The sequence below is a fragment of the Poeciliopsis prolifica genome, unplaced genomic scaffold, assembly GCF_027474105.1.
Source record: "Poeciliopsis prolifica strain line A6 unplaced genomic scaffold, Auburn_PproV2 SCAFFOLD007, whole genome shotgun sequence".
NCBI classification, from domain to species: Eukaryota; Metazoa; Chordata; class Actinopteri; order Cyprinodontiformes; family Poeciliidae; genus Poeciliopsis; species Poeciliopsis prolifica.
The window spans coordinates 10,995,061-11,021,644 of NW_026562382.1; the positions used below are offsets into that span (position 1 = coordinate 10,995,061).

At 38.7% G+C, this 26,584-nt stretch overlaps 1 protein-coding gene across 4 annotated transcripts; it reads right to left on the reverse strand.

Annotated features, from left to right (window-relative positions):
* Positions 1-430: 430 nt before the first annotated feature.
* On the reverse strand, positions 431-25,509 carry LOC129360851 (disintegrin and metalloproteinase domain-containing protein 23). 4 transcript variants are annotated; one of them, XM_055031302.1, is made up of 26 exons: positions 25,231-25,509; positions 24,458-24,675; positions 24,150-24,226; positions 17,187-17,250; positions 16,214-16,296; positions 16,028-16,091; positions 14,939-15,011; positions 14,612-14,688; positions 14,391-14,456; positions 12,242-12,310; positions 11,823-11,989; positions 11,543-11,627; positions 10,638-10,725; positions 9,913-9,964; positions 9,147-9,246; positions 8,990-9,061; positions 8,801-8,887; positions 8,632-8,712; positions 8,477-8,527; positions 8,331-8,394; positions 8,140-8,245; positions 6,954-7,073; positions 6,670-6,838; positions 5,595-5,706; positions 4,324-4,414; positions 431-597 (listed from the first exon to the last, which is right to left on the reverse strand). In XM_055031302.1, exons 1-26 carry the CDS (start codon positions 25,304-25,306, stop codon positions 552-554), a joined length of 2,358 nt encoding a protein of 785 aa, XP_054887277.1. In that variant the 5' UTR covers positions 25,307-25,509; the 3' UTR covers positions 431-551. The 4 variants fall into 4 exon arrangements, with proteins under 4 accessions (XP_054887277.1, XP_054887276.1, XP_054887279.1 ...); XM_055031301.1 differs by lacking the exon at positions 4,324-4,414 and adding an exon at positions 2,691-2,781 and having other exon boundaries at positions 25,231-25,507; XM_055031303.1 differs by lacking the exon at positions 431-597 and adding an exon at positions 2,691-2,781.
* Positions 25,510-26,584: the final 1,075 nt, after the last annotated feature.

The window sequence follows — 26,584 nt, forward strand, 5'->3', positions numbered from 1 at the left end:
CGAACTCCTTATTGGTGTGTCATTTTACGTGTGTTTCTTTGTTAGTCGGTCTGCATTGTCCTCACATGCAGCACCTAAAAGAGGAAAATGAGCTTAAACTGGTTTTCCAGTGTGTTTGGTTTTTAACGAGGCTTTCTCCTGCACTAAATAAGTCCTTTTTTTTTGTCTTTGTATGTTTATATGCGCTATGTTCATAGCTTTGTTAGCCATGCTGAGCCCTAAAGAAAGGGCTTTTCATGCCAAGGAGGGCCAGCAAGCAGCACACCTTGTGTGTAAAGTCATGCCAGGTGAGAGGATGGTGTGGATTCCACCTGAACGCCTGTGCACTGGCACTAAAAGGAGGAGTTGGAAGGGAAAGGAAGTTAAATGTGGTGTTGAAAAGGCTGCAATTTTAATGTCACTACAATGGCAATTGTTAAAATGTCCACTATGTCTTTTTCAAGTAAATCTAATGCCAAAAAAGTCAGCAGCAGTAAGTGCAGTCCAGCTGTCAGGTAGCCAACTAAGGAAGCCTCGGAGGAGTCTGTCTTCGACTGTCACCTCTCCTTGAGTTAAATGGCCTGGGCGTTGGGGTCGTAACGCCGCTTCTTCACATTTCTTGCATGGAGATAAGAAAACAGCAGTCAGTGTAATTCACAAACATTTCTGCAACACATTTAATGCAACGTGGACAGGCAATCGCACTCATCTCTGCAGCTTACAGTGCTGCTAATATCGCATTTTCAAAACAAAAACAAAAAAACATATTAACAATATTTAAAAAAAATACTGTAACAAGCACTGTTACAGTATCAAAGTGAGGAGAGGCTTGTCCATGTTGACCAGTTCAGCCTCGACTGCAAATAGACAGAAGTACCTATGGCCCCTGACCTTTAGGTGTCAATTTATAATGAAGAAAAGGCTGCAGATTTTACGCTAGAGTAATATTATTCATACCTCTTGATCTTGTTACCAAATTGTGAAGTAAGAAATGTTTTACAAAAAGAAATTGAAAAGTGCAGTAAATAAAGTTATGGGAAATTGTTTGCCTTCAGAAATCCCTTATTTAGTAAGCATTCAAGTTGCTTTCAATCCAATCTGACTGGGATAGAGATATTTTGCAAAGAGGGACTAAAATAATTCTTGCTGTAATTGTAACACAAGATAATTCAACAAAGTATTAACTCATTATGATAGACAATAATTTTTTGCTACAATTTTTTCCAGATGTTGTTTTATAAACATCTTATTGTTTCATCTTCAAGCGGTATGAATTCTTTTGCGATAAATTGTATTTTTAAGGCATCAAACTTTGAATATATTAATTCCTAATCCCAGACTAGCAATCTCCATATGTAAATGGAAAATAAATAACCCATGCTGATTTCTGAGTATGAACTTCCTCTGTTTTGCCTTTTTTTGCAGACAAGTGCTGACTGGATTGTATCCGTGCAACATCAGCTTCCACAGTGAGGTGTGGGAGACTCATTACCAGTTTGGATGGGAGAGACATTGTTCCACTCAAAACAAAACCATCTAGGAGAAAGGAGCTAACATAAAATATACTCTATGGAGGAGGGAGAGAGGAGACAACCACAAGAACAACGACAACAGCAGCAGCAACAATAATTACTACCAAAGAACGGTGGGACAACACTCAGCACGACAACAGGAGTGATGCATAACCTCCCCGTACTGTGGCTTGCTGTGGGGCTTCTATCACCCTGTCATGCACCTTTTCCAATAGTAAGCCAGCTCAGGGTGGCACTATTGCTGTGCGTGGTTCATGCAGTGCAGTGCGCCGTGTCTGTACCAGATCTGTGAAGCAGGCAGCAATGGCAGCTGGTGTGGTCGGGTCCGAGCCTTGCCATCCAGGTGGGTGTGGCCAGCCATGCCACAAAGGCTGCAGGCAACAAAAAGGTCCTGGCTTCTCTCTCTGTGCATTTCTCTGTGTCTGTGCTGTCGCTCTCACCACTCCATTTAAAAGGCTCAGCCTCAAAACAGTGACGGGTCGGGAGAAAAATCATGGAAGTGATGAGAGGACGACAAAGTCGGGACCAGATCGCTGTGCTGTTTGGCTCAGCCTTTGTGCAATGAGCTGACCTCCTCCAAGTTAACAAGTCAACATGCAGAGAAAGTGTTTGGACTATTTATCTTTTTTTTTGGTTCTCCCTTTGTCTGTTGCTCTGTTATGCTCAGAAACATGATGCTTTGCTATTTGGCATGCTTTCGTGGCTGCAGAATTAATACTTCTAATTTAGTTCTTCGGTCAGCTTGGATTAGAGTTTATAACACCCCTGTTGCTCGAGACAGCAGGTTAATCAGCTTCAAACTGGAGCTCAATACCCTTTCTTTCTTGCTACATCGCTGGATTTCAGAGGGAAATTCAACCATGAAAATTGAAAGCACTGTTTCCCCTCACTGAACATGCATATCAAGCACTGAGAATCTGCCTGTCCAATCAGTTTGAGGTTCTGCTACAAATGCACAAACCTCCTTCAGCCTTTTGCAGTAAACTCAAATTCAGATGCATCATAAACAATATCCGCTGCACTTCAGTAAAAGACACGCTCTTTACAAGTGCATCTTGGCGTAGCATGCTTTATTTTGCTTTGGGAACCATTTTCTGTAGCAGGAGCTCAAACCCTGGTGTCTAGAAGCAGCAGGGATGCTAGAGTTACAGCAGGAGAGGCATGCGGCGTGTTGCTTACTTAAAGCCCCATCCAGTCCCCCCCAGCACTATGGCAGCCACAAGGATGGCTCCGGCGATGGAGCCTATTATTAGATTGGTGGCACTAGGACCTGTAAAGGGTTATGGGGAAAAACACATGAGTTTCTATACTCACTTCCTGGATTTGTAACATGTAACTAGACAATAAGGATTTCACATGGCATCAAAAACACACCAAGAGTGCTATTACAGGAAAATGATTGAATCTGAGGATGTATTTTGCATGCTTTTCAACCCCTTTTAGTGTGTAACGTGGTTTAAATGTACTGGTGCATCTCAATAAATTAGAATATAATGGAAAAGTTATTTTCTTCCAGTAATTCAGTTCAAAAACCTCAAACGGACATACAATTATACATTTTAGGTGTTCATTTTTGACAAGTGATATGATTATGGCTTTCAGTTAATGGAAATCCAAAATCTTGTTTCTGAGAAAATTTGAATGCGACATTATTTAAAAAGATATTTTAATAGAAAAATGTTTCTGGCTGTAAAATCGGGTAGACCTGCTGACTTGTCAGTTACCAGGATGTTTATTGGCAACAGACAGTAATAATGGGACATTTTGTGAAAGTAAAAAAATAACTGCAAACATGCGTGCAAGTAAAAGTGTTTATCACAGTCCTATGAGGATTATTAAGCAAGGGGTGCTTCAAAATTTATGGACTACAATTGTTTCCAAATCTATTAATAGAGAGCTGAGTCAAAAGGTGATAAAGACAAGTGCACCAATAAAGAATAACTGCATAAGGCACTTCTTAACTACAGAGGTCATGAGCGTCCTAAAGGCTGAAGAAGAAAAAGAAATTCAGCCAACTGAGCAGAAGTCCAAACTTTTGATTCTGCCTGCTTCTGTATGTTTTGGGGTCCTTTTCATTCACATATCATGACAGTAATGATCATTAAATAATAGAAGTAAAACTGTTGATATACATATTTCTGTCTGTAATACAAGTATATATGAGGCTCACCTTTTGAACTGAACTACTTTAATAGTTATACTTTTCAATAATATTTTAATTTGGGATGCACCAGGAATCAAGGCAACATTCTGGAAATGTTTACACTTATTTGTCGTCATTAGAGGTAATATTTGTCTTTGGATTGTTAAGGTTGTGAAGAAGACTTGACCCTGGGTATCCATCACTGACGAAAGACTGACAGCTGATATATGAGGATATATGTGACCTGCAGTATGAGCAGTACAAAATGTTTTAAGGGGTCCCAGTCACCACACAGCCTCCACTAACTGGACAATTTCATCTAAGTGCCCCACATGCCCCAGAAAGGAGAGGATCACAGGAGCAACCACATACAACTCAGAGTAAAAGAGAGAGGTTGGATGAGAAGAGGAGGGAGGGAGAATGAAGAGAGAGGCTTGTCATAATGGGGAACAACAGGAGAAGAGGAGGAGTGTAAGGGGAATCCATCGATCAATCACACAACACTGAAAACAACCAATCACATGACAACTAATATGGTCATCACCAACACACGAGGAAACACAAAGCCACCGGGACGCACACACGGGCTCAGGCCGGCTCACGAGACCGCCCGCACACTGAGGCACCACTATGAGGAGGAAGAGCTGTGAAAGGGTTAAAGATGCTTACTCTATTCCCCACCCTGTGCCTCCAAAAATCACCCCCAGGGCCAGAATGGTCCCTGCTACTGCCCCTATCAGCCTGTTAGTGGCCACGCTCACTGTGCAGAGGGAAAAGGAGCATTATTACCACCCTGTCAAAAACAAAATGCAACCTTCTGCTGCAGTCATGGATGGAGCGATTCCCATCCTTCAAATTGTGGTCACAGTAGCCGGTTTGAGGTTGAAATTTGCGTTGGGATTTCTATTCAGAATCAAAGCAAACTCTAGCTCAATATTACCAGCTAAATTTGGTGTTTTTACAACCCTGGTACATCTGTAATCCCTTTGAACCACCTCACATCTAAATAAAATCAAAAGATTTGCGATTAATGCCTATCGTATGAAACGCATCAGACGTGTCCATACTAAATAAATACAGTGGAAACCAGACATTTACATGTATTGCATAAAAAGTCCAATAAGCTTATACTCTTGCTGTTTTGCATTAGTGTCCTTAATAAACTTTGTATTTAATTTGGCTGGATGATTAGTGTCATTGTACTTTGAGAAAAGATTTAACTTTCTAGCTGATGACCCCTTGAGCTGCATTGTTTTCAAGAGATGATCTTTCCTCGTGACGCCTTCTATTCTGGGAGGTGTACTACTTCCTCCTGCTACAAAGCACCCACACAGTCAGTTACTTCACAGTTTGGATGGTTTTCAGGCAACTTTTCACTTTTTACTTCTAAATGTAACAATGGGCTTCAAAAAATTGCAGAAATCTGATCCAGGTGGATTTTCATAATGCAATCTTTTTTATGTTGTTTTTGCATATATGGCTTCTTCCTCACTGAATGGCCTTTCAGCTCTTGTTTCACTGTGGATAATAAGATTCTCTTACCATGTTCTGTGAGCATCTTCACAAGAACTTTCGCTTTTGTTCTGGGGTCGACTCACATGTTTTACATAAAATTATGGTCATCTCTATGACACCGTTTACAGTGCACATAAGCCTTTGAACAGTTGAACGTACCATGTTCAGGTCTCTGTAAACGCTAACCAAGAATGAACCAGACACGTTGAGGTCCATAATTATCTCCTTAATATCCGGCGTGTTTGATGAAATTATATTTAAAAAAAACTTCTCTTTTTTATTCTGGCATTTATCAAATAGAAATAATTTTGAACATTTGATACATCGCATATAAATATCTGGTTTCATCTGCTAATAGCTTCACGCAAACTTGTCTACAATATATTTTTTTTAGATGGCAGAGGCTGACAGAGGGAGAAACCGACCCTTGGGTTCTTCGGTTGTCGTGATGTCGGTCTCTTTGGGTGGGTCAGGCATGCTGCAGTCTGTCCCTGCCCATGTAGCGTCACATGTGCATGTGGCTTCATTGTTGCACACCTGTTTGGAGCAGACAGAAATTAATGAAGCAGTGAAGGGGAAAAACTGGAGCTTTAAAAAAAAAAGAAAAATCGGCTTATGCATCAGGTTTATTTTGGGAAATGTCTTCCTTAGGAGCTGTGCCCAGCAGCCATTTATTATGTGCCGTGTCAACAAAAAATAGAAAAAGAGAAACAAGGAAATATTACTCAGGTTTACCTTTCAAGTTGTTTTATATATGCGTTACATTCTGTAAAACTGCATATTCAGCAAACTTATAGAGCTAATTTAAACAATAAAACAGGTGTAAAAATGCAAAAGTGCCAGAAGTCATTACTTCAGTCGCTAACATTTAATATTATGAAGCAAAGGATATTAACCAAACTTATCAGAACAAACTGAGAAGTCCCTTGGGGTGATACTGAATTTATGCAGATATGACTAATTTGGTCTTTTAAATGTGTAATTAATGTGAATTTAAATCTTGTATATCTCTCTGACTCTGTTCTACATCTTGCTGAATGTCCCATGGTGACATTTTAGAGGTTTTGTAGACTTCTTCTGGCGTCCTGCTGTCTTTTCTTTGCAGTGAACTTTGTAGTGACGGACACACCTGGACGTCTTGGCTTTGAATCGCCTCCATTTGAAGACTATTTTCCAAATAGTAAAAGGGTTAGGGTTCAGAGCTCTTCCTAAAGAGCTCTGAAAGTTATTTTCAGAGCTCTTTAAACCTCTTACCAGATTCATGACCTGTGAAACTTTATTTTTAAGCAATAATAAATGTGTGTGTCTTTATTATTTGTCATTCAGTAAAACCGTCTTTTTCACATGTTTGCCTGGACAAAGTTGTCATATTTCAAGCAGGTTTTACTTGAGACCAAAGTCTGAGAGCATTTATTTTGTCATTCCACTAACCTTGAAAAAAGAAATCATTTATTTTTCCAGTTAATTATAAAAATAATTACAGGATCCACTGAGACTCACCCCATGGGCAGAGCACACCTGTCCATTAGGCCCGATGGGGCAGGTGCTCATGTTGAGTGACTGGATGGGCAGACACTTATGGTCAAGGCACATCATTGACGGCCCACAGGGAGTTCCATCCTCCACGTAGCCTAAATCGGTGTCATCGTCCAATAGGACGTGGGCACCACTGACAGGACGAGGTGAAAACGGAGGAAGAACAGAACCAAATATTGTCAGAAAATATTCCCTATAAACCTTGGTCATGGTGTTAAACAGGGATACAACAAATCAAAAGTGTTTACGTGCACTGTATCACGTTGCCTTGGTGATTGAAGGAGGTGGGAGTGACGTCTCCTTTCATCATTCCAATGCGCGGCGTTCGCCCCACGTTGGTACACAGAAGATAACCACAGAACACATCACTGTAACAGAAAAGCAGACACAGATCTTCTTTTTTTTTTAGTTTTATTGCCTCGAGTGGCTTTTATTTGAGAGTGATCAGGAAGTATTGAGAGAGTAGGAAGACATGCTGCAATGCTCATCAGGTCGGGAATTGAGCCTGTGACGGCCTCCGTTCATGGGTTGTGCCACCGCAGCACCCAGAGAAGCACAGATCTTTAACCTGAATGACCTACAGATCAGGTGACTCACCACTGAGTTACTTCACTCCTCTTCTGACTCACCAATTTCCTGGCACCACATCCCACCAGGAAACGCCTGGTGGTTGAGTGTGGGTCAGCAAAATCGGTGAGTTCCAAGTGCAGATTGTGCTGCTGAGCACCTACAAACTTTGACAGAGATTGTTTGGGAAAGAGTCTAGGAAGATGCCACTAACATCTCAACCTTTCTCTTTATTGGATCAAATCAAACCACTATGAACTCCAAAGTGGAAAATATAATCAAAACACAACCTCATAAGAAAAAAAAAACAAAACAAAAAAACACTGCAGCATTTTTAGACAAAGGCACATCAAACAGAAATATCTAGACTGAAGCCGGTTTTGATTAGTTCGATACTTAGAATTTAGTTAAAATAGTACAGTGCAATCCTGGCTTTGAAGTGCACCATTTGCTACTGAACTTTTTTCCTCCATTTAACTGTCCATCAATATACTTGAATGCAGATATCCAAGCATATATCCACAAAACTTCAGCAGTAGTTTTATGGGTCAAATACTTGCTTTCTGAGGAAGTAAACATTTGGTTTTCATTTGAATAAAGTCATAATGATCAAGACGGAAAAAAAAATACTTTCCTTTTCATATAAAATATATAAATGACACTTTTTGAATCAACTTATTAAAACAAAATTAATTTTCAATTATATTAAAATGCGATGTTCAATTCTGACTTCAAAAGCACAGTTCCCCAACAAAGAAATCAGACAACAAAGAAAGTTGTCTGGTGCCCTCTTTTGGGGAATTGTAAAATAAGCAGAAATTAAATTTAAAGCTGAGAAGCTGCAGAATGTCTTCATTTGTAACTCACTGCTTGCTACACTGAATCCATCGGTCTCCGTCTTTTCCACAGTTTCCCTTTTCTGTCCCCTCTGTGTTCAGCTTCTCGTAGCAGAACTTCTCTGAACTTCCAGCCTCTGAAAGAAAGAGGCAACATAACAAATGACCATAATCTCTTTTGTGGATCTCCACAAGCTTAATCTGGAATCAACGCAATCTCACTTGATCCCCAGATGTATTTGCACTGGTTTTCTCTGGTCTTGCATTCTCCAGTGTAGCAGCGACCCTTCAACATAAAAAAGGGGCAAATTAACATTTTTATGTATCTGCTCTTTCATCATAATCACATGAAAGCCTTCTTCTCATACCTGGTTGACTTGACACATGTAGCCATCTTGTTTATGCAAGTTGGGGGGACACTACAAGGTCATAAACAGAGCACAGCTTCTTAGCAATCCTCCTCAACGCATAAAAAAAACATTATGTAAAACAACAAAACAAGTGTTCCAAAAATATGACACACCTGTCCAGAGTCTCCGGTGCAGGTCTCTGAGATGTCACAGTCATTGACAGCGTAGCGACAACTGTAACCACGTGGGTAAAACTGGTAAGAAATGCAGAAAAGAATTAAGGTTTGTTTTTTTTTCCCAAATGAAGCCTAAAGAGTCTGTGTTTTATAACCAAACTCATACCAGACATGTGACGTTGCAGCAAGGCCCATCGCTGCAGTGCGCTCCATTAGCAAGTGAACACTTCTTACAGCAGCCCTTGTGGCAGTCCTCAAGATAAAAATAAAAAATAAAAAAAAAGGTTTAACCTATCACAGCAAAACAGACAACAACAAAAATGCAGAACAAAGCAAGAGAAAAATAAAAACCTACTGATCTCAGTCCACAGTCACACTCCTCTCCAACTTCTACATATCCATTTCCACAATGTGCCACCTCAAACAGCTGCCAAAGCAAGAAGAGACAGCATGAGGCAAGCATGGCAGCCAGGACAGGTAAGGAAAGGGGAAGAAGTATGTGTGCACCAAACCTTTGTTGGTCTGTTAAATAGACATGAGCCTCCGCCTTTCAAAAGAAACTCCCTGTAGTCAGAGATGCTGCATTTGGAGAACCTCTGTGGATGTTGGACCCTTCAGCCGGAGATAACATCCATTTCATGTTAAACAACAGTAACATCAATATTTCAAAGTCCAGTCAGAGAGCTTAAAGATCTGCTTTGTTTCAGAGACATTTTCAATGTCCACTCACATCAGAATGACATCCTATAATTTATTAATGTTTTTAGACCTAAACCATTCAGTGGCACATCTTGAGGATTTTCTATATTGTTTGCTGGCACTGTATTAATAGCTGAGGCTGCATCCAACTCCCACCTTGTCCTTGGAGACTACACAATGTAAGAAGAAACTATAGAAACTTTATATCAGTAAAAAGGCAGAAATAAAAATTTCCCTGGAAATACTTCAAGGAAACACTTTGAACTACTTCCTTGTGGGAAAATCAAACGAAAACAACAAATTTGGTTTATGCTTGGGAACAATTTCCAGAGGTCAGAAGGAGCCACGTTCATCTGTTCAACTGTGTTCAACAATCTGTGGATGCAAGATGCTTTCAGAGGTTGTTCTTTAAAACTCTGTAGACATGCACAGCAAGTTGAAAACTAAAAAGTGAAAATCCTTATATTGTTAAACTCTTGATCACTGCACCACTGTGAGCTCATAAATAAAGCACCTGCTATGGTTTCACCTTGATATCTCTCTCTCTTGTGTGTATATACATGTGAATGTTGACATTACCCAGTGTCCTCCATTATGCAGCCGCTCCACGAGTTTACACAACCACATTCTTCTGCAAGACGAGAGCACAAAAAACAAACACACACATTTACCGGAGGATTTGGATATCTGAGTAGCTACAAGTTTCACACTTTCTAAACTTGTTTGTTTTCATAATTTTGCTCACAGCATATTTTTAAGTTATTAGTGTTGGACTTGTCAGGCACTGTGTGACCCTTTGGCCTCAAGCGACTTATGCAAAGCGACTATTGAGTCATCTATCAGAATTTTCCATGTCAAAAGATTCTACATAAAGGAACAGCTTTTTCACAAAGCTCGTCAACCATATTTCAGTCCAAATTTAATAAATAATTTATTAAAAAAATAAAAGTCCCAGTTCAAGATTTTCAACTGAAGCAAAACAGCCTGAAATGAGAGAGAAAGGACATGAAGAGGCCTAAGAGGGACTAAAACTGATGTAACTAGACTATTTTTTTAAAAGTGGAAGTTGAAACACAGTGAAAGTCTTTTCAGAAGAGGAGGGAACATCTGCATAAGCTTAGACATAATCGTTTGCTTTCTTATCTGGCCTTGACCAAGAGGACTGAGAATTTATACTGCTATCACAAACTGAAATGCCCCACTTGTCTATAGACTGTTGTTTTCTAAACACTTTAAATGTCATAAAAAAGTCTGGTCTTTCAAGTAAGGTAGGGGTGGGTAAACGAAATGAGTTTCATGTATACTTCTCTTGGCTGCGGGGTCCCACTGGATACCCAGGTTCTGTGCCAGACTCTGAGACAGAGACACAAACATGGACGAGGTGGTGCCGTACTGTGGAGACAGCAGCAAGTACACTTTATACATCAGCATGCTTGTAAATAACATGAGTACATATATGTGAAGCAGAAGAAAACTGATGCATCATTTCTTAAAATGTTTCACAAAAAAAATCTAAAAAAATGTAGCCTGTATTTGTATTTAGCTGCTGTGTTTTACTCTGATGCTACCAAATGAAATTCAGAATATTCAATGGCTTCTAAGTAGGAAGGACAGTTGATGCACCTGTAAGTGAGAGGAAAATGGAAGTGCAGAAACTCTTTCACTAATATCCGTCCAATATTGTTTGCAAGGCCATAGTCTTCAAGTGGTCAAGTGGTGTCATTTAAATATATAACGCGCTATGTCAGCATCATAGGTATTTATTCGTCATGCACTCCACAAATCTGCCCAGAGTGGAAGAAAAAAAACAAAACAAAAAAACGCAAAAGGTCCTGTTTCCAGTTTGCCATAAGCAACATGTGTAAGAATGTGTTATGTCAGATGAGATCAAATCTGCAAATTTTGGCTGACATCCAGTTACTATATGTGGAGGAAAACATTGTTTGCTCATTCCCTGAGCACACAATGACCTTAGCCTCATCTTATGGCGATAGGGGAGGTGGACCAAGTTAAAACATACACCCAAAGCTATAATGAATCTCTTTAGAGCAAAATATATTCATGAGCTTTAATGGCTTTGCTTCATTCTCCTTCAGCTTCACCATAATGCACCACTTTGTGTTGGCTCATTAAGTAAAATCCCCATAAAATACAAAAATATGTGTGATTGGAATGTGTTCATTGGGTATGTAGGTTCAGTAAATCTGACCTCATTGACCCCCACTCCACGGCTCACGGAACACATGCCACCAAAGTATGCGGCGCTGCTTCTCCGGTAGTGGAAGGTCACATTTCTGCAAGAGGGACAGTAACAAAAAAATGAATAAAAGATGAGCATCAAGCCAAAGATGAAACCATTTAATGACATGTGATAAACAAGGAGTTCTGTTTTGGGTCAGATAACTATTTATAAAGCATAGAGCTTACCTAAAATTCAAATAAATAAATAAGAATCAGTTCGCTTCTATCTGGTGTTACAAAGAACTTACGAGAGGAGCTGCACAGAGTCAGCATGCAGCTTGATGCTCTGCTGGCGGTATTTGGAGAAATCTCGCAGCATTTCCAGCGGCTTCACACCTATGGGGATCTGATCCTTGTCCGTCCAGATCTCCAAAGCGACGAGCACCACACGCGTGTGCAGCTGGTCTTTGAAGATCTGTCATTGACGTGTGCCATGAATGGAAGCAAAAAGAAAAAAAACAACAACAAAAAACCCACAGAGGTAGAAAGCAATAGGGGGGACAGAGAGAAAGCAGCACAGGAAGGAGAAACCACAGGAGGGGTGAGTTTGGATTTAGAACACGGAGAGCAGGGGACAAATTGTTGAAAATAAAACACAATCCTTGTGGTGACTGCTCTAAATATTGAGCAACGCATTCATGAAAGAGTAGCTGTAAAGTGTACTTACGCCATCAACAAGATTCACCACTGATTTCGCAAAATTTTTTGTGTGCTGCTTGTTTTTGTGTCTTTTATACTGCAGAGACAGAAAAAGGACATATGATGGTTCAGTTACAGTGTTACTTCATGATGCACACACATGTTCTCAGAGACAAAGCTCCCTCTTGTGGGGGACAAAGAGGCAGGCCTGAAATATTAATGAAGGAATGCAGGGCATTTCCTGACATTTAATCCTTTTCAACATTTCTTCTCTCAGGTCAATAAGGATTGCTGCTTTGTTCCAAACATGTGAAATATCAGAGAAATAGGGAAGAATCTAATGTATTAAAGCTTGTATTTATTTCAGCCGCTTGCATGTACCTCCTAAGTGCATTACTTTTAATTTACTTTAATTGAAATGCCTCTGGATTTATACTCTTAGAGCTTCTCACAATAAGAAGATTTTTGTCCTTTTCTTTCTCAGTTGTCAATGCAAGTCGGTGCTTTAAATGTGAAACTTTGAGGCTGATAACTGTTTATTTTTTCAATGTTGCATGATTATTTTTCTAAAAAAAATTATTTCAAGATCCAGAAACTTAGTTTTGGCAATAACTTCCATCATCTAACACTGCAGAAAAAAATAATTGATATTTTAACCCTAATATTTTAAATGTGCTCTAAATAAACATGCAATTTATTCCAAATTGACCACATCTGCATACATTTCCATTGGTGTTATGTTAAATGTTCAAAATTGCATAAAAGAGACACCTTTAAAATAACATTAAGCAGATTGTTGGGTGCTATGCTCAGTTTGAATTTGCCATTGAAATCTGAACTGGAATCTGGAGATGATAATGCAGCCAAGTTGAGGTGTGGTTAGAGTTACAAGCCATAAAACCATATAGATTTACTAATTGTAGAGATGGTAAGTACTTAAGGACCATTAGTAATACAAGCCAATACAGGGCAGCCATATTGAATCTGACCTCGAGAGACACTGGTACAAACTGAATACACCATCATCTAACAGTGGCCTATCTTTCAAGGCTCATTAACAACGACTGCTGAACAATGTGTGTGAAAAAACACAATCTGCAAAAGGCAGTTCAGAACTTTCAAGATTAAATCCTAGTTACATTTTCTATCTTGATCAGGTTTGCAAACAATAAAACATAGTCTAAATTAATCAACCACAGCGGTGGAGGATCACAATGTGACTGCTGCAATTTATGCAATTAGCTTGTTGGATAGGTTATTGTTTCATTTGCAAAAACCTAATTGTCACTTACAATTATTGCTAATACAGTGGACTGTACCCTACCTATTTATGATTCAATAACTGCATAGAGAGTGCTAAAACCTTCCTCCTAGCTCTGATTGGTTGTGTCTGGCTTGGAGCCGTGCATTTCTGTAGATGGCAGTAAAACCACCTGGAAGAGGTTGAGGAGCTCAATTTTTTTTACATATTATCTCATACCATACTGTCAGGACATAGTAATAGTTTTAACAAATATGCTAAAACCCTATTTTTCTTTTTTCTCATAAAAGTTGCATTATGCTGTAGAGAGTGTCTTCGGAATAAAAATTCAGTGAGTTTGTGCGGGGTGGTAGTCTGTTGTCTCCAAGCTACTGTGCTCATATTACATTTCTCTGGACCTTCATCAGTGTATAAATCAGCATAAGTCTTCACTTAATAAACTCGAATGGCAGCTGGGGATGTTGTTAATGCTACTTTCTCATTTTAAGCATTTTTAAATATTTCTCCGTGACAGTCATGGAAATAATAGAGTGATGATACTCAAGTCTGATGACAGCTGAAAAGAAAAGGTTCTGAAAATAATCACATAAGCTAATTCCATGCATACATTGAAACAAGTTTAAGTTTAACATTATAGTGTTTTTATGTAAGTATGGAAGATACTGCATTTATGAGAGCAAAACAAACACATTCACCCACACACACAAAAAAAAGGGGAACTCCAACCTCAAATCTAAGCATGCAAAATGTCACGATAGGGCTCCAGAGTAGGACAAAAGGAATGTAGTCAGTTTATGCCTTAGCTTTACATAAAACCTAACTTGTGACTTCTACTGTATAGTAGGAACAACAACAAAAAAAATAAAATAAGCCAAAGAATGGAATTTACACAACTGCTTCCAGCAAAACCACATACCATACTGTGGTCACTAACAATCATGATTTCCAAATACTTCATCTCCTCAAAGACGCTACGAGGCATCTGCGAAACAAAACAAACAATTACAAGGCAATTGAAAACATATAATTTGAGGTGGTGCACCACATGTTTAACTGTGCACAGACTAATCTAAATTCATTGTTGTAAACACAAGGGATGGTGATCTAAAAGTGTTCCATCAGTTCAGAGAGACTCACTGCTCGTTTTTTTCTGCGCCTCAGCCAGGATAACTCATTTAGCTCAGAGAAGAGAGCCTCCTCCCCGTCCTCGTACACTGCAAACACACACAGGCAAACAGTGACAACTCAACATAAACGTGAAATATTTACCATCATGTAGGCTCAAGTTGTGTATTCAGGTCAGCTGGGATGGGCTTTTATTGGGGTACTTTCCTAGAACAAAACTAACTCATTTCTCATCTTCCCCAGTGTGTTAAGAAACAAAGAGTGAGTGTTGAGGGTGTGGTGCTGGTCATGGGTGGAGGAATGGTGGACAAGATTATGTAAAGTGATAAATGACATTACCCTGTTCTGCTGAACCGTGGTTGGATAGAATTGAGGCTGCTCTCTTTATTTTGTGAGGCCTTGCAGATGTATCCTGCAGGATGGAAGAAAACATCACGATAGGAACTCAGACAGGCAGGAAGATGTATTTCTTCGAAGTTATTTCAAAAATAATTGTGGAAAGCCGATAACAGCAGAACAATGTGGGAAGTCAACAACAAGAAAAAAAACAGAAACACTGGGGGGGTTCACAAGAGACAATCGAGTAGATTGCCAGATGTCTTAAATTAAACATAGAAATGCTTGAATGTAGGGAAACATAATCTTTTATTTTTGTGCACAACGTTCTGCTTACTTATCCATTTATTTCTGTTTATTTATCCATTTATTTGTTGATTCTCCTGCAGGGGTGAACCAAATATTTACGGGGCCCTATTCAGAATTGGATTTGGGGGCCTGTCCCCAATATCAACTATATTTATTGAAAAATGTCCAGCATTGATTGCATCTGTGTTTAGCTAACACTCTGGGATTTCATAATTTACTAGTGAAGAAACAATAAAGTAAAAGGTAATTGAAGAATCTGTTTTTCTTCACTCCATACTTCCCCTCATTTGCCATTATTTTTTTAAATTCAGCTAATTATACATAATAATAAAGTCTAAGTTATGAATGTGGATATTGCTCTCAAGTACTGAACAGTTTTTCCCATGAAATTACAATTACATTGCTCACATGAAATTAAATTCAAATATTTAAAATTTCCTAATAATGTAAAAAAAATGAAGAAATGAGTTTTATCCGCATTATTTTAACCACAAATTAAAAGTTTTGTATTCAACTTTAAGGGAGACAGCAAGAAATCTTGTGGGCATACAGCCCAATAGACAGCAGACTAGTTTCTTCCAACCCAAATAAAGCCTTTGTCAAACTTTTTTCAACTATGAACAGATTCAAAACTACAAACTGTCACACTGTTTATTGAATTGCAAAATCCAAGTAAGGTGCTGAAATAGCTACTAAACAATTTGCAACTACAAATTACTAATAAGAGGTATGTGTATGATCTCTGACATATCGTAGGACTTCTCTGCAAATGCAGTAACTTACAATTAAGTGAGCCTGATGTAAGGGCTCAATTAGATATGCATGGACTCCATCGTCAAACATCCCGCTGCAGGGGCAGACAGAGAGAATGGAAAAAGGTAAAAGAGAGAGACCAGTCGATAATGAGGAGAGCAGAGTGCATTGAGATGTATGAGGTATTTTTAGCACACAACTCTGCTGTTCACTTACTGCAACCCGTTGCAGGTAGATAAGGCCACGTAGGAGTTGCTGCTCCCCCTCACCTGGCCGTGGTAGTAGCAGTGTTCCCCGCCCTGGGGAGAAAAAACGTACAAATGCATCACCAAAATGTAGCCGCTTCACTCTGAGATCCCTCAAATGTTCACGCAGGTCTAAAAGTGTAACAGATTGTGCTGCAGATGTCAGTTTGGCCTCCTTGCAGTGCAGTGCTGCAGGGAGTCTCAATCTGTGCTCATTAAGCCGTAAATTTAATACTCTGTAAGGCATCTCCTGGCTCTGCTTGAGACTCAGCTGTTCAGAAACTCTCCTCCCTTCCTGTATATCTTTCTTTCAGCAGCTAGTTTCTTACCTTTTCTCACACTTCATCTATCTCTCAGCCTGCACTGATACTGCAGAGTGATTTTTCCTTCCCCCATCATGTGACTAAAGCTCCAGCATGAGGCTGCAGGGAAGTGAAACCCTGCTGATTCAGCCCAACTGTGCCCAGCCCAGCTCTGTGCCTGAATCAGCAGCAGCAGAAACCAAGCTCTGAGCCCTTCCACTCATCTATCTATCTATCTATCTATCTATCTATCTATCTATCTATCTATCTATCTATCTATCTATCTATCTATCTATCTATCTATCTATCTATCTATCTATCTATCTATCTATCTATCTATCTATCTATCTATCTATCTATCTATCTATCTATCTATCTATCTATCTATCTATCTATCTATCTATCTATCTATCTATCTATCTATCTATCTATCTATCTATCTATCTATCTATCTATCTATCTATCAGTGCTTTCCTAGAAAACAGCACTGATGCCATTTTTAACTATTTTCTTTCACTACTTGTTTTTCTGATTTTACACAAAGCCAATCCATGAATCTCATCATTGCTCTCTGATCTGTAAAAGAAAAATAAAAAAAAATAAAAATAGCAGAACAGAGTGCCAGAGGAAGAAAATGATTACCTTCGACAGGACGGGTTTTCCATTTTCGTAGTGGATCTCAACATAATCAGAAGACAGCAGGTCACTGTTAAAATGCATAAATTAGTAAATAGGATCAATCATAAGATTGAGGTTGGAGGCAGTGGTGACTGTAAGTTAAATATTTCTATATATAAAAAAAAAGTGGTGGAAGATGGAAGAAGTCCACTTTGGTCTTGGTCCGTCTTTTATTAGCCGTTAGCTTCAGCCTGCAGGTCCAGCTAATCAGAAGATGATGATTATTTACATTCAACATTGGGATCAAAACAGAGTAACTGCCTAGCAGAAAAGCTATGCAATTATCAGCAAAATAGAATTTAGTTAAGCTGCTATCATTTTATTTTTGCACTGCTTATACTATATTAGACAGTTACTCTGACCAGAATAATTTTGCTTATATCATTCTCAATTTGTGGTTTAGACATTGGTGCAGCACCCCCCTCCAACCTTCATTTCCTGTGTATATAATTAACTTCTTTGTTAGAAGTTCCCAAAATAATCTTCTCTAAAACAACTCCTTTTAGCTTTCTTTTTAAAACATTAAAGTTGGTTCAAGACAGTTGGAATTTAGCTTCAACCTCTAAATCCAGCTAATCTGAATTCATACTAAAAGGCAACATCAAAAGTCTTATCTACTGAGAGAATACCTGGTTACAACCTTTTTAGTGAACCTCACTGAAAATATCCCAACATGTCCTTCGTGTCAGGAGAATTTGTCTCTGTCCCGGTAGAAAAGAGTGTTTTCTGTTTTCTCTGACTCACATTTTGTGGCTGCTTTGCTTGGAACTTGAGCAAGAGGCTAGTCAAACATTCCCAGATGAAAAGAGTGAAGGGGTATGATTCATGATTCTCATGATACTCAACCCAAGCAAAAAAAAATAAAAACTAAAAACAGAACACTGAAAACAATTATGTAAAACTCTATCCAACCGTTTATAGAGACAGGAACAGAAAGCAGTAAAACAAAATGAAAGCTGCAAACAAGCCCTGATGTGATAAATGATCACCAGGCTCCACTTTTCACCTTGAACACAACAGTCCTGCTGTCAGTTGCTGCTGTCTGAGTCAGCATCCCTCACCGTTACACACACTCAATCTGTTAGCTGACTTCAAAAGACTGCAGAATCTGCCATAACTGCACTTTTTTTTTTCTTTTTCTTCTTTCCTCCTGGATTTTACCTTGCAAATCAACAACATCCCCCACTCCATCTCTGTGGACATGTGCGCCATAAAAAAAGAAAAGAAAAGAAAATCTCTGACATGTTCGAGTGGGGCTAAGAAGCACGTGAGTAGAAACTGCACCTTTTACGTAGAGAAAAGTCAGGGCAGGAGCAGCATCTCTGAGGTATTCCTCAGTGAAGGGGCTATTTTTAGCTCCGCAGATGAAGCAGGACGAGACGAGTGGGCCATGCCACGGTGTCTTGGTGTTTGCATGTCGGAGCGTGAGTGCAGGGCGTGAAGGGACCGAGCAAACCAACCCGGGCATCTGGAGGAGCATGTCTGCCTGATTTGTGCAAAAAGGATACAAACAGCGAGTCCTGCTCAGAGGCCCCTCAGCGAGTAAACAGAATGCTCCACTGCAGCAGCAGGGAAAAGCCAGAGAGAAAGGTCTAGGAAACCACAGGGAGGTTCTCATGTCTGGCGCCAGATCAAATCAAGCCCCACTGCAGCACATAATGCTCCCATGCTGTTCATGCATCGCTGCAATCTGTCCCCTAATGAAGGAGACACTCTGGGGAAAGGTCATAGACACTCAAATACTCCACGTCTGCAGACCCGAGAACCCCTCGAGGTAAACAAGATTCTGATCCTCTAAAACGAGTGAGTTTGAATTAAATTCCCCCCAGCTTCCATTCCCAGGTACACCGAGATGAGCAGAGAAACCAGCAAACAGCAGCACTTTGCAGATCCAGCTATATTTAGCGCAGCACCGGTGCAGCTACAACACAAGACAAAGACTTCAAACCGCTGCTCTCACACCAAAAAAAAGGCCGTCTCATTGATAAACCAACATGCAAACAGCTGGCAATCAAGGTCACACAGCTCTCTGTTTGATTCCTTAACTAACATTGAACAATATGCACTGCAGTGCAAATTAAGTTCATTAGGTTGTAATTTCAGAGTGATTTTCCTGTAAGACATACAGGCTGTACTTATACTCTTTGTCAGTGTTTGACCTTCAAAAACACAAAGTCAGGCAGATTTCTAAAACTGCTGCCAAAAACCGCTGAATTCTGCACTTTGTAATTTTATCCCGGCACTTTACTGTTACTAGCTAGAGTTTTCTGTAAAATCAGCTAAATTCATTTTAGATATAGCTTGTCACCTACAGAACAATGTGTTTTAATATGTTTTTTTCATTTATTTTTATTTTTGCTGTAAATTGATAAGATACCAGCTGCATCCATCAAATCAGTAAAGGCATCAGTTCTTGGAAGTAGGTTTGTTCAAAATGTTTCTAATGTTTACATACTCCACATTTAAGGGGACACCAAGAGGCTCTGGTTTGATTCCCATCCGGCCATTTGCTGCTTGACTTCCCTGGCTTTCTGCCTAACTACTGTTGAATACATGCCACCAGTGCCATTTTAAAAAATCCTCATTCAAATGATAAGTTTTCTTTGCTTGTATTCCTACTTAAATCCCCATCATTCATGCACCTGCAGAAAAGCCTAATCTACTGCTTTAATTCAAGCCTGAAAAGAAAATCAGAAAATACCTCCTCATTGCTCCGTGGTCCAAAAGAGAGAAGACAAATGAACTTAAAGTTTCATAAGTTCAGACTATATTTGCTAACAAGTTATAGAAAACCCAGCATGTATTTAAGGTGATTCTTTTTGACGAGAGGGTGGGCGGGTGAATTTTTAAAAATGTTTTCTTAATTTCTGAAAAGGAATTTCCCACGTACTTTAACCCAGCATACTTTTAAGAAGAAAAAAAAATGCAAATGTTGCTGTTTATGCCAAAATCTTTTCAAGATATTCTGTCTTTGATGTGAAGATTATAAAATAATGCTATCATTTATCATATAAAAAAATCGAACATTATTTCTCCCAAAAAAGGGCAATGTGGTCAGCATTCAGTTCAGCCCATACTGTGTCCAATTCAAAAATATGAGAAAGATTTTGAAATTAAAAAAAATGTTACCAGAATGAATATTTTTTATTATTATTCCACATTGTAGAAAATTTTTTTTACACTTTTGTTAAAACTGCTGTAGCTTTTATTGGTAATAAATAGATTTAGGTTAGGATGGATTTAAATATTTAACATCTGCATAATTTATGCTAAGTAATAATTTATGGAATTGTTTTGGTTCTGTCTTTTTCTGGTTATACTTTTCCTTTAACCTGTTGAAGGAAAGGGAATAAAGGTCCCTTTCCTTTCTTCCTTGGTCTCTCTCTCTTTTTGTCTTCCATTATTTTTTCTATATTCCCTTCTTTCTCTCCCTTTCATTCTTCTTTTCTTTCTTCCTCTTTCTTAACAATTTGATAGTGACTTCTTAAGGAAAACAGCCACTCTTTTGTCTGACATGTTTGCTAAATGACTACATTTTACATGAGAACAAATTATTTAAATTCCATTAAGACATGAAAGCAAGTGAAACCTTTAGACTAGCTTTGTGGAAGGAATCCTTGACATAAAGCTGTTTAAACAATACAAGGATGGAAAACCAAAAAAATTATTGTCTCTTTGCTAATTTCAGTGCATAAAGATGTCTCTATCTGCAGACTGGTAGCTGAGCAAAAATAATTTGTAACCATTAGGAACCAGCAGGCTGATGTTTTAAATTGCATCATTCCTGACTGCAGTATCTGAAACTAATGCGCCATTAATCAATCTGTTAATGCTATTATATGACATATAATACATGCAATTTGCTCTTGATTACTGATTAAAATCAATATTTTTTTCTTGTTTGCTTCAGCTAGAAAACTCTATTGTTTGTTAAAAAATAAAGAAACCAAAATAATCTTTTTGTTAAATTTGCTTTAATTTTATTTTAGCTCAAGATTTCCAAGAAAGCATGTTACCAAGCAGACTTAACTATTTTCTTTCTAATGTCTTTGTCGTTTCAATTATATTTTGCATGTCATTTGAAGATTAGATATTAAAGTGGCTGCATTTTTAACTGCGTCACCGATAGGAATATATACTTTCTGCACTCTTATGCGACTCAAATGCCATTTCAGCAAAGTCTGAACAGCTAAAAACATTTTGAATAATTAAAGACTTTTTTATGTTTCACCTAATGTGTCTTCCATAAAAGAGGTCACAGTGGTTCTGCTGGGTCATTCTACCTCTGCATTGGCCCAGCATTGTAAAACATCTCAGCCACATTTAGTTGTGTCAGCTAACATCAAACCTTCAAGTCAAAGAAACAATGCAGATTTTGACTTTGAACTTTCTTGGACTCAAGTCCAACAAAAAGTACTCATTTTGTTGGAATTATTTTTATTTATTTTTTTTTAAATGTAAAATGCTTCCTGTAAAATTGTTTTCCTAGATTTCCAATTGCTTTTGTCATGTTGATTAATCAAAATGTATTGTATTGATTTGTTGAATTGTCTTGACGTCCACAACATTAAAGCACAATTTAACTGTGTGTCTCAACATGCAAAATGCTTTTACAAGTTATAATAATGTCAAACATTTTTAAATACATTTCTGTTAGATTTTTTTCCCAAATGTGTCCTGAACTGGTAAATTGCTGCTGAGTTTCTCCATCAAAGATAAATGTATGCAGCATTAGTTCAACCAGTTTCTGAAATAGCTCAAATGTACATGTCATGAACTATGAACTGGCAAATATATAGTGTGTATGGCCAGAAAACAACACAAGGTTACATTTCCGATAATGAAAGGACACGGACTAGGACAAGGTCAACAGTTTCCATCATCATCAGGATATGATTTGCAACCCACAACAGGATGCTGATGGAGTTCCTCTCGTCATTTCTTAAATCCATTGAGGATTTTTTTTAAGCATGGATATGAAAAGTAAGGGAAGAGTACAGTATAATTCCTCAAGCACTGCATCTAAAGTTTTCTATTGTTTCTTTTCCTATTTCTATTTCTGTTTTTGCTTTTTCTCTTCTTCTTTCTTTTTTTGTTTTCTGTATCACAATGATGCGATCTTTCAACAAATTACAGAAAAATCCTAAATGTGAATTTTGCCATTGGTCACCCTCAATCACAATTTAAACTACTTGTCATCTAAACTTTGGTCGTAGTTTACAGTAGAACAACCCTTCAGAGTCACTGCTATATTGACAAAATAACTATTCAATTTCACTGTCTCATCCAAACACAATAAAACATAGACTTGTCATTCTGAGGCACTGGCAGGTTTACTGACAGATATTTAATTTTGAGAGCTGAACTAAGAATTTTGAGAAGCAAATTAGATTTTGCAGGTAACCCATGCTATTTTACTTTTTCTATTAATTGTTTTGAGAAATGCACATACTGTTTTGCAAATGTCTGAAATGATTTGAGAAATGCACCAAAGTGACTGAAATGAAATGCATGTAGCTATTTTGTTCCTGCAAATTGTATCAAGATTTTAAATTCTATAAGTATAAAGTAAGTAGTCATTTTAATTTGACCATGTGGATAGAATTATGGTAATATATAAATGTGTACTTGTTTAGCATGGTGAGGAGTATTTATGTGAAAGGATTACTTGACTTACAGTACAGTGCTAAGCTAAAGCAAGTCACGATTCAAGATTAATGAGCTATCAATTAACTTAAAAAAACAGTGTGTAGACAACTTGTTTCTTAGTGTCAAATCAACTAAATGAACTTTTGTTTCTGAGTTCAAACAAAATCAATCTCCCTCTTGGCTTTATTTGCTTTTTCAAGGTAGTATGTGAACTTTATTTTCAAATTAAAGCACCTTCAAATGTTTTACAGTGTGGAGGCTGAAGCTTAGAGTAAGTATGAGATGGGGCACAAACAAAACTGAAAACGACTCCTGATCAAAAACCGGCAGAGGTTTATGAGAAAGCTACTTTTGTAACGTTTAAATTGTCTTTACATTTGCACTGAGTGATCACACAGTAATCTTTTTTTGTAAAACACATTCTGAGAACACAACATGTAACGGATTTCCAATCAAGCTGTCTGACATTTACGTAAAAAGCCAAAACATCATAAAGGTTAAGGCGAAAACTGTAACACTGATACTGTCTTACTTTTCCAAAGAAGAAAGCTATTTACTCTAACTTTCATGTTTTATTCTTCTAACATGTTTCACTCAGAAAGATTATTGGTGGTGCACTGCCTTCTTCTACTGCCACTTCCTATATCACTGACTTCTGTGTAAATAAACTTTATTGTTTAAAAAGTCCATAAATTAATTTTAAAGTAAACTACTAGGATATTTTTGCTGTTGGACTTGTTTAAAGAATAACAAGGTGTTGGCTTGTCTCATAATAACCCTTAGCTTCAGGTTCCAGGACCAACAAATTGGGACTTAAGCTAAATGAAGAAACCAAGAAGATTATTTATGGAAGTTATTTTAGTAATTTCTGATAACAAACTAAAATATTTTCTATCCATGGAAGATATTTGCTACGTTATCAGGTCTGAAGCCGCTATACTTTCACAAGAAATTACTATTTACTTGGATGCTCTCTAATTTAAACAACTTTCATGTCACTTTGCTAAATAGCTTTCTTTTTTGGAAAGTGGCCAGTGCCCCATTTGTAAGAGAACCACCCCTCTGTGCAGGTGAAATTTGGGTTAAATTTGGCAATGGGCCCAGTGAACCTGGAGCTGATGTGGCATCCTTTGATTACAGGTAAGGGAACAATTACTTATAATAACTTAAAAGAAACCCACTCAAAAAGCCTGAGCTAGAAGTGTGGTCCCTCTTATCCATAATCACAGCTTATTGTAGAGAGATCAAACAAGAATAAAAGAAGTTGCATGTGCTTACTTGTTCAATGTTAGATCCAGAACAAATCTGGAACCGAATGCCTCTAACTGGAAACTGGCCTGGGCGAGGTGGACTGTCTGTAGATGACATAAAAACATTAAAATTATACTAAAAGAATAAGTCGATTTCAACACCCATTCAAATTGAATGAACATTAAATACGTTTATTCAAGACAATTCAGTTCCATTCTACAAAATTGTATTACACCCAGAGGGAAGTTAGACATAGGAGCTCTGATTATGCACTTCTCTGTGACACTCGGGATCTATTGGTTTTTCAACACAAGCCCATCTCAGAGTGAGCTTACCTGGTCAGCGGCGGCCTGGTTCTTGGCGTGGGTGTTGAGGTCATGGTGTGTGCTCTCGGAGTCCTCATTCAGGTAGTAGATCAGCCGTGAGGGGTAGGTGATGCCTTGCTCTGCTGCATGGTGTGTTGTGTTGTCTGTGGCAGGTGCTGCAGTCGCCTGTTGCTTCAGCAGTGCTGACGCTGCGTCCCTCTCAACCTTGTCCTCTACTCCTTGGGAAGCTTGATTTTAGCAGAAATAACACATCTGACTTATCTAAAGCACAAAGCTGCCATTCTCTGAGGAAACATGACGTTGTTCGTGGACGAGCTGGGCTCCATCACATTTTCAGTTAGATGTGGTGATTTCAAGCAGAAACGAAATTGCTTCATGCTTGACTGCTTCAAATGGGCTTATAAGCAAATGAAAAGGTTTATCCAAAAAAAGTCTCAAATTGATTTTTCTGTGACTGTTATTTCTTTTGTGTGCAGCAAATTTAATAGAGGTGGACGCTTTTTAGTGTCGGAACAAAATATGCTGTTGTCATGCTGTTTTTTCATGCACCATCACGTTGGAGACGCCGCATATTAAACAGAATAATTCCCTGTGATTTGTCTTAGGGAGATGAACGAGCACAGCGCAGGATTAGGCGCAACTTTCACTAAACATTTAAAAATATAGATATATATACATCTCATCCAAGGAGCTGAGTGTCAAAGACAAAAATAAGTAGCTAAATAAATAATACAAATATCTATTTTCTTTTTAAACCAACCGCGAGCTGTTGCAATACGCACCGGATGAAGCCAGTGATGGATGGAGCCAAGGCGAGAGGACGCAGACGAGCGAAGTGGCGAGAAATATCAAATGCATGATTCATATTTGATTGCTGAAATAACCCAATATCATCATCACAACGACGCTGTTAATCGCTGGGGGCCCATCATCGTGGCGCGGGAAGGGGGACAGGCCGTGCGGAGGGGGGGGTCTTTCTTCATGGATCCATCCAGGAGACACCGGGCTCTGCTGCTGCAGCAGTGGCTGAGGAGGATGAACAAGGGGAGGAGGGAGGAGAGGCGGAGGAGGAGGGAGCCGAAAGAAGGCGGTGGCCAGGCGCACCGTGGGTTGATGTAGCCTACTGGAAGTCAGGCAGCAGCAGCAGCAGCAGCAGCAGACTGCTCCTCAGCGTGGCCAGTGATGCCCTTCACACTGACAGGCAGAGAGGCAAACAGAGGCACGGAGTGACGGCAACATAAAGTTAAAACCCGGTAAAAAATTAAAAATTAAAAATTAAAAAGCGAGAGAAAGAGAGAGAGAGAGAGAGAGAGAGAGAGAGAGAGAGAGAGAGAGAGAGAGAGAGAGAGAAAGAGAGACGTTGCATACACGTGAGGAAGCTAAAATTTATTTTATAAAAAAAAAAAAACCGTGAAAATTCCAATACAGTGAATGTAACAGAAGCATTTCTGCAATTTATTTATTTTTTTCTAGAGGTAGTAAGTGACAAGGGACTCAATATGTAATTTCATGCACAAAAGTGGTGATGCTAAGCAGAGGACACTCTTCAAGATAAGAAGGGATAGAAAACATGGAATTCCAGTGGCTTCGGTGGTGCTTGTATCCATGAGTCACAAAATGGCTTCATGAAAATTGCTATGTGTTGTAATCCAGGACATAAATTACAGACGGTTTTGTTGCCTCAGAGAAACAATGACTCAACATGTTCGTCATATTCTGGTGTCTTGTTTTTAAAGTTAGATGTTTACAGACACTGTGCTCGCCTTTAAGCAGCGTGGAAAGCTCATGTGATGATTCTTCTGATTGGTTGGTGTTTTCACATTAGCATTAAACAGAGATACAGCTGACATCAGGGGGAAAATGAAAGGAAGTCTGGTCTTCATAAGTCTCTCTGCAACTTGATAAGACTTGGCACCAACATCCCCAAAACAACTCAAACTGCAGTTTTGATCTAACTGCAGTGGACTGATTGAGATAAATAGAAAACAAAATTACATTAGTGGTGTATAGGAAAAATGGCTGATTTTGGATCAAGTAGAAATCTCTTGAGACATAACGGTAGCACTTAATCGTCAGGTAAAGATCCATCCATCGAGGTTGGTGTGACTTTCCACCTTTAAGGTCTTGACCAAAAGG

Coding starts and splice junctions, on each gene's coding strand:
- LOC129360851 (XM_055031302.1), bottom strand. CDS start 25,306: ATGCATTTGATATTTCTCGCCACTTCGCTCGTCTGCGTCCTCTCGCCT. Junction 11,628..11,822: donor GACTCTGTGCAGCTCCTCTC/GTAAGTTCTTTG, acceptor TCCCTCTTGCAG/AAATGTGACCTTCCACTACC. Junction 8,395..8,476: donor ACATGTGTCAAGTCAACCAG/GTATGAGAAGAA, acceptor TTTATGTTGAAG/GGTCGCTGCTACACTGGAGA.